General features: G+C 42.2%; 1 protein-coding gene across 3 annotated transcripts; it reads right to left on the reverse strand.

Annotated features, from left to right (window-relative positions):
• Positions 1 to 360: 360 nt before the first annotated feature.
• On the reverse strand, positions 361 to 14,403 carry LOC109674637 (uncharacterized). 3 transcript variants are annotated; one of them, XM_074058536.1, is made up of 3 exons: positions 14,256 to 14,403; positions 4,846 to 4,969; positions 361 to 3,601 (listed from the first exon to the last, which is right to left on the reverse strand). In XM_074058536.1, exons 2-3 carry the CDS (start codon positions 4,874 to 4,876, stop codon positions 1,083 to 1,085), a joined length of 2,550 nt encoding a protein of 849 aa, XP_073914637.1. In that variant the 5' UTR covers positions 4,877 to 4,969; positions 14,256 to 14,403; the 3' UTR covers positions 361 to 1,082. The 3 variants fall into 3 exon arrangements, with proteins under 3 accessions (XP_073914637.1, XP_020007165.1, XP_073914638.1); XM_020151576.2 differs by lacking the exon at positions 14,256 to 14,403 and adding an exon at positions 13,873 to 14,067; XM_074058537.1 differs by lacking the exons at positions 4,846 to 4,969; positions 14,256 to 14,403 and adding an exon at positions 13,873 to 14,066.
• Positions 14,404 to 14,456: the final 53 nt, after the last annotated feature.

The following is a 14,456-nucleotide window of genomic DNA, read 5'->3' on the forward strand; positions in this document are numbered from 1 at the left end:
CCTCTCAAAAGTACTTGGTGTTGTGACATCTGCTCTGATAAATGAATAGATTCACGCTATTTTCAGAGTCTGCGTCCCTGTTAACAACTGATCCCTTCTCATGTAAACTCTGGTACCATGCAATACAGAAGCTTCCAGCCTACAAATTAGGACCAGAAACTCGAGGATTGTTTTATTGGAGGTCTTAGGAAGCCACCTACATTGGGGAAAATCAGGAAAAGGATCCGTCATTATGATCTTCCTATTGAGGTACATATTGTTGGGGGGGGTGTCTCATAAAAATGATACATCTCCTCATATGAAAAGAACATAATTCTATATAATGTCAAACAACAGTTACAGTAACAACAAACCATCAAAGTAGATTCAACGATAAGGCCTTTATTATTGTACAAACAAAAGAAATGTGAGGCAGAAGGTTATCAGTGAACTAGAGGCTATGTTATGTAAGACAAGTGACTTTAATGAAGAGGTTAAGTTTTCCTTGCAAGCCTTCAGTTGAATTGAGTCCCTGTGACCCTAATGGAGTTTTTCTTATGACATGATCTATCAAAAGCAGAACAAAGTTGTGCTAATGGCTAAGGTGACTCAAGATTTCCTTCCAGGAAGGAGAGAACAAATATATGTAATTTGACAGTGTAGCTGGGTACCACTGTGCAAGGTGGTTGAGGAGGATGACTCCAGTAAGAAAATTCAGCAAGTGCATTGGAAAATGCAGAATGTGAAGAACATGCATGTGAGCCATATCCTGTGCCTGGATTCATGGGGCACCTCAGCCACTAGACATTTGGAAATAGGTTGCTCAACTTCAGGCAGAGGGAATCTTAAAGGTTCTCTAGTGCAAATATACTGCATAAAAAATCACTTTCCTTTCACATCTAGGGCTTTTCTCAAGCAAGAGACATTCTGCTGCTCAAAAAGGTGGGACCCAAAAACTTCCCACAATTGCCTCATTCATGGGAAGTTTCTTTGGTGTGATACTTTTGGTGGAGACCACAGAGTGGTGTAAAGGTTTGGCCCATTTTCTGCATCTGTAAGTCCTTCTCCAGTACAGATTCTCTGGGGGACAAAAAGTTCATCTCCTAGCTTGGGTGATTTACCACACACTCTAAATTCATAAGACCATCTCTACTGTGAATTTTCTGGTGTGTTTTATGGGCACCTATTTGCTTAAAAGATTTCCCACATTTTATACATTTATAAGGTCTTTCACCAGTATGGACTCTCTGGTGTATAGTAAGAGTGTGTCGTAGTTTAAATGATTTTCCACAGTCTCTACACTCGTGAGGCCTTACTTTACTATGAACTTTCTTATGTGCATTAAGGTAGGCTGGTCGTGCAAAGTATTTCCCACATTCTCTACACTGATAAGGACTTTTTCCATTGTTAATTACCTGGCATCTACTGACAATAGAATTTTGCCTCAATGTTTCCCCATACTCATAGGATTCATAAGACTCTTCTCCAGTATGAATTCTGCAGTGACTAATAAGGGAGGCACGTTGAATGAAAGATTTTCCACATTTTTCACACTTAAAACGCCGATCTCCAGTGTGAAGGCGCTGGTGTACATTAAGTGCATTTTTTGTCCTAAAGGATTTGTCACATTCTCTGCAAACATAAGGCCTTTCTCCAGTGTGAATTCTCTTGTGTCCTCTAAGAGCAGTCATTTGCCTAAAAGATTTCCCACATTCTAAACACTTATAAGGCTTTTCACCAGTATGGACTCTTTGATGTACAGTAAGAGTGCCTATTACCTTAAATGATTTCCCACATTCTTTACACTCATAAGGCCTTTCACCAGTGTGGACTCTATGATGTACATTAAGGGCACCTACATGCCAAAACGATTTCCCACATTCTCTACATTGATAAGGCTTTTTACCAGAATAAACCACCTGTTGTCCACTGATAGCAGAATTCTGCTTCAAGATATTCCCATATGCATAGCATCCATAAGATATTTCTTCGCTATGAATTCTGCAGTGACTAATTAGGTTGGCACGTCGACTAAAAGATTTTCCACAGTGATCACAACAATAAGGCCTTTCTCCAGTGTGAACACTATTGTGTACATTAAGGGCATCTTTTGTCTTGAAGGATTTGCTACAATCTCTACACTCATAAGGCCTTTCTCCAGTGTGAGTTTTCTGGTGTCTATGAAGAGCACTTCCTTGTCTAAATGTTTTCCCACATTGTCTACACTCATAAGGCCGTTCTCCTGTGTGGATTCTCTGGTGCATACTCAGGCTAGCACCTCGCACAAATGATTTTCCACATTCTCCACACTGATAAGGCCTTTCTCCTGTGTGGATTTTCTGGTGTAGAATAAGGGAACGTCTTTGATGAAATGATTTGCCACATTCAGTACATTCATAGGGCCTTTCTCCAGTGTGGAGTCTCTGGTGTACACTAAGGGTTTGTACTTGCTTAAAGGATTTACCACATTCTCTACACTCATAAGATCTTTCTACAGTATGCACACGCTGGTGATTCTTAAGGGAACATATTCCTGCAAAGGATTTCTCACATTCTCTACACTCATAAGGCTTTTCTCCAGTGTGTCTTCTCTGGTGTGTACTCAGGCTATCATCTCGTGCAAATAATTTCCCACATTCTCCACACTGATAAGGCCTTTCTCCCGTGTGGAATTTCTGGTGGAGAATAAGGGAACGCCTTTGATGAAATGATTGGTCACATTCAGTGCACTCATAAGGCCTTTCTCCAGTGTGGATTCTCTGGTGTACACTAAGGGTTTGTATTTGCTTAAAGGACTTGCCACATTCTCTACACTCATAAGGTCTTTCTACGGAATGGACCCGATGGTGTGCCTTAAGGGCACACATTCCTGCAAAGGATTTTCCACACTCGCTACACTGATAAGGCCTTTCTCCTGTGTGGATTCTCTGATGTAGAGTAAGGGAACTTTTGTAACAAAATGATTTGCCACATTCTGTACACTCATATGGCTTTTCTCCAGTGTGGATTCTCTGATGTACACTAAGGGTATGTCTGAGCTTGAAGGACTTGCCACATTCTCTACACTCATAAGGCCTTTCTACACTATGGAGACTCTGTTGCTGAACAGGTGAGTATTCATCATGGAACAGTTTCAGATTCATACTATATGCATGCAGATTTTTCCTAGGATAAGTTAAAATGTTATGAAAAGACATATTTTTGTGGCTGGACTCTTCTCTGCACTTGTTGCTTGGCTTCTTATCTGTATGAATAAACTGGGGCTTCAGAAAATCAAAAAAAACTGGAAAATCCTCCCAAAGTTCTAGACAATTAAGAGTCTTCCCTGACACACAAAATTCATAGCTCTCCTCAAATGGTTTCTTGTGCACGTCCCTCATCAAGTGTTTCTCTGCACTGGGATGTTTCTGGTGCTGGGGAAGCCTTGCACATACCCCAACTAAGAACTGCTTCAGCACAGCTGGAGCTGTCAGGTTCAAAATGTCTTCCAAGCCTGTGGCACAGATCTCATGGGGGTGAGTCTTCTGGGTGGATGGACGTGCTTTAGTGTTCAAGTGTGACACTCCTTCCACAGAAAGACTCTGCAAAGATGCCTCCTGAGCCTCTCCTCTTTGTCCACAACCTGAAATCAGAAAACAGATGATGAATACATGTAGAATATGAGCTATACCCTCACCCCAAAGAATTGTTTAGAGGATGTGGAAGCAGAGATCAACTGACACAAGGGTTTACTTCACAATATTGGGCTTCTAAAGATGCTGGAATCTGGATGACCTCACCAGATGGAGGACACAAGGATGAGCACCCACATTGCTGATAAGACAGGGTTACCAACAAACAGCCTGAAGTTGTAGCAACTTCAAGGTACTATTAATAATGTCCTACCATGAAGTCCCCCAAACTCAACAACCTTTAGTAAAAACATGCTGGTTGATTACTACTGCATGCTGTGTAATAGACTGAGTACTTTCTCAGGAAAACAACCTCAACTGTGCTGACAAATATTACAGAATATCCATATACTATGAAAAACATTGGGGGTGCAAAGGCACAAATGATGCTCAGAGACCACAAAGTTAGGGCATAGCCTGGAGCCAGAAGCCACAGATTAAATGACATGTCAGCCAAGTATCAAGTATGGTGAAGAAAAGAAATGAGACATGGCTACTGACACACCAAAACACCATAGTACAACTGCAGGTTCATGAAATGATTTGAATACAACCCTAGAGTCTTGCTCTCCCCTAGCTGTGACATATAAAGGCCAGGGCTTCCCTCAGACCATCTTGCTCAGTCCATTCAACCAAAGAACCAGGAGTCACCTAACACCTCCATTTGTCCAAAAACATGGGAACTGAAGGATGAAAGCCTTAAAGAAAACCAGGATATGTAAGCAATCAGTAGTGGCTCAGAACACCTCAATACATTAAAGATCATTAGAAAGAAAATTAGTACTGCAAAAAAGCCCAGAAGCAGGCTCTGGCAAAAAAGTCTATAGTACACATGAGTAATGATTATGAGATGCCTGGATTCTTGACAGACAGAGCTGTAAGGAAGGATCAACTACATGCGGACAAAACTTAGTCCAAAGGTTTCATGGATGTGAACACAGTTATTTGCCCAAGTCAGGGCAAATGAGATCCATCAGGTGATTCAAGACAATAGCTATCCATATCTGTCCACAATCTTTGGGGTACCAGATGTTAGGCAGCGCTGGGCAGAGTGCACAGCTCAGTGCTGGCACACATAACACACATGGCAAGAAAGTGCAGAAGTCACAGGGCCTATAGACTGTGGAATGGTAGAATAGCATCTATGGAAAAGAAGTCAGAAAACAAGACACAGAGTTGGGTTCAAGGACCTTACCCAATGACGTAAGTGCAAAGCTCTCCAGCATCACATAAAGGTACAGGAGCCTCTGAGCCTCATCAAGGATTTCCCACTCTTCCTGAGAGAAGTAAATGGCCACATCTTCAAAGGTCACACAGCCCTGTCATGAAGCAAACACATCATTCACTGATCAACTTCTCTCTTGGGGACTCAAGTTTGGCACCTACACATACTTGGCTCACTTTCCTCCCTATCTTGCATGTAAGATATGAGAACCAGTGCCACTAAAGTTCAACTCTCTCATCAAATTCCAGTGTAACTATGTCCCCTATAGCACCAAGAGATAGATGGGTCAAGAGGAACCCTGTAATGGAGCTCTCAATAATGGACTACTACTTTTGTTAGCCAATTATCTTAGGGCTTCATAGATTGTGTCTCCAATAAAAAACCAAATATGAGCTCACCCTTTACCCTTATGTCCTCAATATCAGTGCATGCACATAATAAACTCACAGTCCCCTTTTCTTCATACATTTCCATATTTTCTTGGATCAACCACATCTCTCTCTCACACTCACTCCCACAGTCTCCCCAATCATCTGCTCCACACAACATGTATCTCCATAGTCTAACCAAATTAATTAGCACAAGGCATCCAGAGGGAACCTGGCAAACTTAAGCAGAATCCATTTCTACCCAGACCTCCTGATAGTTCCTCATGTCAGAGGCAGCATCTATCCTGTATGAAGACCTCCTTGTCTGATTCCGTATCTTGTTCCAGTATCAGCCACAAAAAACCACATGGGGAATCAGACACCCATGGCATCCCTCCATCTGTGCTGCACTTAATGTAGTCTCACCAGCAGCAGTCACTGCACTCCTCTCTGTTACCACAATCTAATGCCCATCATTAGTGGACCTGCAATCCAGACCTAGTGACCATTCTACTTGTGCCCAAGAGTCAGTCTACCAGTATGACTCAAATTCCCCACATTCCTATACTCACTGTAAATGCTGGGGAGCCAGGGTGGTGAATGAACAGTGGTATTGGACACAGTATTATCTTCCTACAATTACTCTATCTTAGCTACTTGGGATGCAGAGACTGGTTCGAAGCCAGCCCAGGGAAATAGTTCCAGAGACCCTATCTTGAAAATAACCCAACACAAAAAGGGCTGGCCAAGTGGCTCAAGCGGTAGAGCGCCAGCCCCTGACACTGAGTTCAAGCCCCAGTAGAGCCAAAAAAACAAAACAAAACAAAAAACCCAATAATTCTTTTCCCTCACTGTAACTCAAGATATACATCACCCATCACCTCTGTTATTATCTCCATGTTTACTTCTTCCCAGAGTCCCAAATCTGTTGGGCCATCTAAAAACTGATTATCTCTACAACCACTGTTTGGTAAATCTCTTTTTTTCTGAGTTACTTTTTCTTTGTGGTATTGGAGTTTGAACTCAGGGCCTACACCATGAGTCACTCCACCAGCCCTCTTTTTGTGATGGGTTTTTCAAGATAGGATCTCAGGAACTATTTGTCCAGACTGGCTTTGAACTGTGATCCTCCTGATATCTACCTTCTGAGTAGCTAGGATTACAGGTGCCCAGCTCTGAAATAGGGTTTTTCACTGTAGCCCAGGTTAACCTCTAATTCCTGATCCTCCTGCCTCTACCTCTAAAGTCATGTCTGTAGACATAAGCCTCCATGCCCTACATTATATCCCATTTGTAAGATGGCCAAAACAAACTCCCTGTTATTTCCATAAAAATTGATGCTCTTGCCAACATTAAAATCCAGTTTGTTGAGCTTCTATTTTTTCAGTTGGTAAAACCAAAAACTTAAACTCAGTCAACTTTTCTACCTTTCTCTGGCCCTCAAATAGGAAAATCCAGACAATCCTAATGAAAAATAAATCCAGAACCCAACCACAACTTTTGCTTCTTTGGCAGCCACAGCAATCATCAGCTGCTTTTTGCCTGGATTGTCTCCTCATTCTTATTCACGGTATGTTCTCCTTGATGCAGTGGGGGAGCCTAAACAGAGCTAGTCAAATCACCTTCCTCCTCTGTTCCAAACTTCCCATTGCTCCCATCACCTCCAGGATAAATACCTGAATATCTCAGTCTTGATTTCTACCCATGGCTCCAATTTCTGATGAGAAAGACAGAAAACCTGTGACCTCTAAGCAAACTGAGCTGCATTCCTGCAACCTCTGTAGCAGGGAGGAGGATCAGAAAAAAAAGTCTAGGCCTGAGTCCTGAGAAAGTAGCAGGGAGGTAGGGATGGCATAGCAGAGATAAAACCTGAGAAATCTGAACATGAGATGGGTCACGTAGCACCAGGGAGGGGAAAGTCACATAGCACTAGGGTAAAGTAGCCAATAAAATTAAATATAACCATATATGCATTAGACTTTGCTTTTTGCTTCTGTAACCTGCTTGCAAGGGTATATAGGTGAGACCCCTTTGTTCTCAGGGCTGAGCCTTTGGACATGAGTCTGCTGAATCTGTGCTGGCACAATAAAACGTTGCTTCCTGCTAATTGCCTCAAGAGTCCCGTATCTCAGCTAGAAAACTCCCGCAACATTTCTTGGGGGCTTGTTATCTGGGATTGTGGAGATGGTGAGTTATCACCTCCCTTGTCACCAGGTTGCATCCCACCCCCCCACCCCAGACTGCCAGGAGGAGATCCCACCAGGTGCCAATAACCAGAGGGAGATACATCCTTCTGGTGAGTTGGGTGAGGGCCTTGGATGCACAACGGAACCCAGTGAGGCACAGGAACCAGCAAGGGAAGGGAAGCACCACTCACCAGACTGGTAAGAACCCAGGTTCAAATTCAGACCTGCCCCTGGAGGCAGAAGGGGAGACTGATCACCTCCCAATGGGACATCTTAGTAACTGCCATTTTTGGGGTGAAATCATGTCTCAGGTTCAGGGAGTGGTATGGAAGTATGGTGTTGTATGAGAGTATATGAAAATGCGAGCTGAGACACAGCCCAGCTGAGAAGTGAGTGAGGAGTTCCCTCCCGCTGTGTCTGTCTTCCTGTCTGGTTCCGGGAGATGGGTGGAAATCAGAGTAAAAGCACTCCTTTGGAGTATATGATTAGTAACTTTAAAAAGGGATTTAATGGAGACTATGGAGTTAAATTAACTCCTAACAAGCTAAAGGTTCTTTTGTGTGTGTGTGTGTGTGTGTGTGTGTGTGTACTGGAGTTTGAACTCATGGCCTCATGCTTGCTAGGCAGGTGCTCTTACCATTTGAGCCATTCCACCAGCCCAGCTAACAGTTCTTTGTGAAGTAGATTGGCCTTCCTTTGGTGTAGGATGGCCTCTGGAAGGGTCACTAGATAAAACTGTGATTAATGAAGTTTACAGAGTAATTGTGAAAAAAAAAAAAAAAAAACCCTAACACCCAGGAGAATGGGAAAAGCCAAGAGGCTAAAATTGGTCTTCAAAGACCAGACTTTGTTGTTTATTTAAGTTCAGGTAGCAATTTATTAGGCAGACTGAGGAGAAATCAGAGTCTTTCAGTCTTGATGGGTAGCTTTGGTACCCCACTTTGTACATCTCCACTCAAAATGCGAACCCTGAAGGAGGACTGAGGCTCAGCACTAACTGAGCTCTTACAAAAATTAACACATGAAGGATGGACTTCTGATACATAGGATCTGGTCAGACTGAAAGAAAAGGAATGTTGCAGAAGGGTTGTGAATGTAGAGAGAGGGAAATGAAATGGAAACAAAATTGGGATGAGGTCTTCATGGGTGAAATGAGAGACAGGGGAGAAAGAGAGAGGAGAAAAAAGGAGGGGAGAGAGAGAAAAAAAATGTTTAGAGACAGAAAAGGATAAAAAGTTTAATACACTCCTTGAGTTTTTATGTCTTAAAAATAAAAAGTAAATAAAAAACAACTTAGGATTATTAAAATATGCCAGAAATACTGAACTTGTTGGCATCTTTACTTCTAGGGAGTATAAACAGGGAGAACCTACCTTAAAGGGTAAAAAGAAAAGGAGCAACTTTGACTGTTGCTGGAAAAAAAGAGACTGTTCCAAAAGGTTGGTGCAGTAAGGTTAGTCTGATATTGAGACAGTCATGAGATGCTTATGTTTCCCTTGCTAATGGCTGGACAGATTATGCATCCATTTAATGGTATGCTCACAGTGTGTATGTGTATGTAAACATCTTCAAAATGGTTCTTAAAATGCTGCTATAAGGTTAACATGCTACTCAAGGTAACAACAACAACAAAAAAACCCCAGGGTATTTATTTTAAAGATCTCTATTATAAACTGCTTAGGCTTTTTACACATAAATATTTAAACATCTTAAGAATGGTTCTTATTATAGAGTCAATGTAGAAGTTATTACTCTGTTCTATTGCTACTTTTAAGAAAACAGGTTATCAAAGTCATTTCAATCAGGTCTCACTAAGATGCAGGCATTCAGGGGTTAACACTCTGGCTTAGACCAGAGAGGGGGGTGGGAAGAAAAAGGGGGAGGCCACAGCCTGCAACAAAAATCTTGGAATTTGGGTAAAGAAATGATCTTCACATATTTCATACTGTCATAATTACAATCTGGAATTTAATTCTCTCTTATAATACAGGGGCCTATTAACAAATGGACTTTCTATAAATTGTTTTTATACAAAAAATAATTTAAAGGTTCCTTTCTTTCTGTTTTTTTCCCCCATACAAATATAAGGTTCTAAGCTAAAAGGTTTTATAAGTTAACTTCAACAAGTAACATGATATTGAAGATATGATTTTTAAAAATAAAAGAATAAAAAATACTTTTGGATAAATACAAGCTCCTCCAGGGGATACAAAGTAAGTTGTCATAAAGGTACAGAGTAAATTGTCATAAAAGATGGAGCTTATAGATGCTTATGTAAGTGATTAAGTTAACTAAAATCTAAGAGTTACATTAAAGGTTTTATAAGGTCAAAATTTAATGTACTAATGTTAAGCTAAAAACTTGATTCTCTAAGCTCATAATAACAAGGCTATCTTTAAAATATGGTGTTGTTCTTGATAACATTTACAAAAAAATTGTCTTAAAGTGGTTTTTGTTTTGTCAAGATAACTATCAGGGAATTTTTGGTGCAACAGGCTAATCCACAAATTTGGCAAGACAACATGAGTTTATTAAAACACAGAAAAACAAGAGGCTACTGAGCACAGGGAATACTGCTACACTAATGTGAGAGTTAAAACAAATTTACTTATGTAAAGTCAAAATGCACTGTCCAGATAGGATTTATAAAAAAAAAAAAAAAAAAAAACTACACTGGAAGTCAAGACATCCAGTTTTTATTGGACTCAACAGAGTGAAGGAGTTAGTCCTACTCCTTCCACATATTGGATAGAGGAAATATTTGGCCTGGGATGTCCAGATTGGGCCTGTTATTTTAGGGGGAAGGGGGCTCCACTGACTACAAGTTGGTGCTATACTGTTGTATGTCATGAGTCATATGTTAATGTCAACAATCTGGGATGTAGATCCCAAGGGATTGATAATCCCTTATCAATATCTGAGCCATGATTCCTGGCCACTGTGTTTCCTAACTCCATACTTAGTCCCCATAAATATTTACCTGTGTACGCTGGTGATTTTTGTCAGGGTTTTAACTATCAAGGTAACTGAGTTATGTTCACTTAGGAGTTGGTTTATGTTGGGGTTAACAATAAAGACAGCCATGTTAGGCCTGGACCTCCTCCCCCTTCAGATTGCTTACCTTTATCTTCCTGGATAGATGCCAAGGACAGTTGGACAGTGACCAACTTATCTTATCTTTCTTGGTTGCACAGCAACAATATCCCTTAGTGACCTTCCTGACACTTTTCCACTAGCCCCCTATATCTAGCCCAAGCCTGTGTATGGCAATGGGCTCTAGCTCTCTTGCTGGGGTCCCACTCCACAGGGCTCCTGCCTAAACAATAAACCCTGTACTGATGTTTGAGCCATCTCTCTGCCTCTTCCATACCTCTTATTTTCTAACAGTTTATATAAAACTTTCTAGATGACTCATGGTTAAACAACTGTTGTCTTGGGAGATTCTAATACAGTTGGTACCCTATATGTGTCTGTGACTGGGCATTTGTGGTCACTGACACTGTTTCCCCCAAATGATGAAAAAAATCTAAGGTTTTACTTCAAAAACAACTAAACTAATATGTACATATAACCTCTATAGAACTGTGATGCTATTGCTGGTTGCTGTATATTAAATATATTTATGTTTTTCAAGTATATCAAGCCTTCTAAAATGCAAAATTTAGATAAGCACGGTAACAAAAAGTTAGTAGTACTGATATACTGTTCTATTAGTTGCTAAATTTTCCATCAGAATTTTAACCATGGCTCTTAAGTTTTTGTCATTACAGTCCTGATCCTTCTGGGACATTTACAATCAAGTCCTTAAAAAAAAATGACTCTAATAACTACTTATGTGTCACCCAAGTTGGCTTAGACATCTGCTTTTGTTAGATTTTGTTTTATATTGTCCTTGTTTAGAAGCCCACTGCCTAAGAGCCACTCCTTCTAAGCCTCTTTCTTGCTTAAATTTGGCAAAAAGAGTCTAGTTGGCACTGACTCCCACCTGATCTACTTTTTATTCCCTCGTGGGACCAAGACCAATCAAACAAACAAAATCCAGGAAAAAGCAAATCCTGACGATGACCAATCAAGAAAGATCTTCAGTCTAAGGCCATATAACCCTGAACGTGCCCTATCTCGTCTGGTCTCAAAAGCTAAGCAGGGTCAGGCTCAGTTAGCACTTGGATGGAAAACAGATCTTCAGAAAAGACTGCTCAGAGACAAGCAGTTTGGAGACAAAGGGGGGAATGCCATCAAAGTTCAAACGGAGTCACTGGTGCCAGACCTCTCAAAAATAACCAAGGCCTAGAGGATTAAAGAAATGGTTTTTATGCATGTGTGGCTATCTGGCGTTAAAGCCCTTCCAGACACAAACTCACATTTTTGGACAGGGTCTTCTACTTAGAGACAAAATAATTATTTTTACTGGCTCTAAACATGTCCTTTGATACTTAAAGATGGTGGTTTTAACTTTTTTTAAACAATGAGTTTTCTTGGACATATACACTTGACAGTATATTGTTGCCATAGTAATTCTACTCAGTTAAAAAAAAAGACATTGGGTAAAAAAAATACATAAAATAAAATACCCAACCATTAAAACCACACTGGAGGTGCCCTTTTGTTGTTATCTTCTCTACTCCCACCATAGTTAAAGTAGCAGTGATTGCCCTTTGGATCCACCACAGTTGAGTCAAGCCAGCTTCTCTTGAGTGGGAGTGCATCCCTGATCCAGCTTCACCATGCAGGATCACCCTCCAGAACCTGAGTGCCCTCCCCCGCCAGGACTCTACTTCCCAGCAAACAAGGGACCAAAAACAATGGAATGACAGCCCTGTGCTAGTCACCACTGGAAGTCTATGCATGGCAGAAGCCTGAGGAGTCAACTCTCCAACAGGACAAACTGGTGTTTTCCACCCCAGTTATCTCACTGTAATGCATCGTCACCCCTTCTGTATCTGCTGCTGTAGTTCTCACCCTAGTCTTCACCATAGGCTTGGCAGAAACTGCCTTGCTGACTGGGCTCAGTGAAAGGTTTTTATTTGCTCTTTTCTGTCTCTTTTGAACAGGATGCATAATTAGTATTTATTGTTACTGATCTGGTTTAACAAAGGACAAAACACACAGCCCTCCTCCACAAAGGGAAGCTGCCCCTAACTACACCTGTGGCACCTGTAACCCTATAAATTTCACTGTACTTAAGCCATCTGATTAAACACGGGAAAAAGTAATTAATATAAACACAGATAAAAAGGGTCTTGACCCTGACAGTCTGATATACCTCAAATTAGTAACTGTCACCCATGAGTATTCCTCTCACTGGCTGAGTCTACAGCTCAGACACTAAATGTCACTTCATGCTATGTTGGGGGAGGGGGGATCAACATGGAAGACCACTGGACTTGAGAAAAAGATGATAAATGGCCTTACATGTAATGATGTTATAAAAAGACAAACCCATAAATTAAGATGATGGTCTTTGACCCTAAGTGGGTCCAAGCATCAAAGAGGGTACTAATGTAGCAGGGAGGAGGATCAGAAGAAACAGTCTAGGCCTGAGTCCTGAGAAAGTAGCAGGGAGGTAGGGATGGCATAGCAGAGATAAAACCTGAGAAATCTGAACATGAGATAGGTCATGTAGCACCAGGGAGGGGAAAGTCACATAGCACTAGGGTAAAGTAGCCAATAAAATTAAATATAACCATATATGCATTAGACCTTGCTTTTTGCTTCTGTAACCTGCTTGCAAGGGCATATAAAGTGAGACCCCTTTGTTCTTGGGGCTCAGCCTTTGGACACGAGTCCGCTGAGTCTGTGCTGGCACAATAAAATGTTGCTACTTGCTAAGTATCTCAGCTAGAAAAACTCCCACAACACCTCACATATGTGTACTTAGGCCTGGGGTAAATTCTCATCTCCCACTGGTTGTTAAAAGCTGTAATAGAAACAACCCCCCATCCCTCCTTCCAGTCTAGGTTAGGCCCCTTTGTAGGGGCTTCGTGGGCCCAGGCCCCCCTGCCCTCTGCCCTGCCTGGAGCTAAGTGACGTCACGATGCCTGAATTCTCTTCAGAACTCAGTCCTCAGCGCTGACTCTTTCCACCTGTGGATGTGACACAAGGACTCACTCTTCCTGGGCCTCGGTGTCACCCCCTTCCAGGCTGCTCTAACTCTGTGCAGCGTTTGGAAAACTTGAAGAGCCTAACCCAGACCCCGTTCCTCCTCCATCACAGCCTCCAGGGCACCCGGAGCCTGAGGACAGTGGTGGAATTCCTCACCTTTCAATGGAGGGGCCAATGCTCCCGGCTCCAGAGCCCAAACAAACCAGTCCCCTACCACACTGTCCACAACTTACAACGACGGATGTCAGAAATTGGGGACACCCCCGTCACAACTTTAGCAAGGTAAGCAGGCCCTTTCACAGGGTTCTGGGATGAACGCGACCAGGTGACGCAGCAGTTACCTCAGCCTGGTGCTTTAGAGTGGCCATCGCCATCGCACTCGGAAGTTGTTGTGGGGACCCCGGTAAGGCCTCCACCTCCAAACCTGAGACCAGCGGGTGAGCAGCAGGAGGGTCCTTTTATTACGCTCTCTTAAAGCTCAGAAGATGAGAAACGACCCTATAGCAACTGAATATAATTAGAGTAATTCCGGAAGTCCCGTCCTAGTTTTCTGCTTCAATTCCGGAAGTTGCCTTTCTCTGCTCATTGGCTCATTCTTTTGTCACTTGGCGTGGGGCTTTGTGGGTAGTGTAGTTTGTGGAGGTCAATGGCTGAGTCAGGGCACGCCACATCCCAATAGTCGGAATGCATAGGCTGGGATTCTACTCCGGAGCCCCACTGTTACCTGGTCTTGAGCAGTAAGGTTCTGGGTTTTGCGTGCAGCTCAGAATATGCCCCGGCGCCCCGCCGCAACAACTCTGTGGTGGAAGTGAGTCCGTTGCTCCAGGAGGAAAAGTGGAAAGTGGGTATCTGGAAAACATGAACCAGGCAAGCCATTCTAGCTCTCTGGGTTGCCGCCATCTTTGTTGCCCCTGAAAGATACGTG

This window comes from Castor canadensis, chromosome 16 (assembly GCF_047511655.1).
Source record: "Castor canadensis chromosome 16, mCasCan1.hap1v2, whole genome shotgun sequence".
NCBI classification, from domain to species: Eukaryota; Metazoa; Chordata; class Mammalia; order Rodentia; family Castoridae; genus Castor; species Castor canadensis.

What these genes read in the sequence shown, in the direction of transcription:
- LOC109674637 (XM_020151576.2), bottom strand. Translation starts at nt 13,905, where the DNA reads ATGGCGATGGCCACTCTAAAGCACCAGGCTGAG. An exon ending in CTCTAAAGCACCAGGCTGAG is followed by an intron (nt 4,970 to 13,872) that starts GTAACTGCTGCG and finishes GCTTCATGACAG; the next exon opens with GGCTGTGTGACCTTTGAAGA. An exon ending in CTTTGCACTTACGTCATTGG is followed by an intron (nt 3,602 to 4,845) that starts GTAAGGTCCTTG and finishes TTCTGATTTCAG; the next exon opens with GTTGTGGACAAAGAGGAGAG.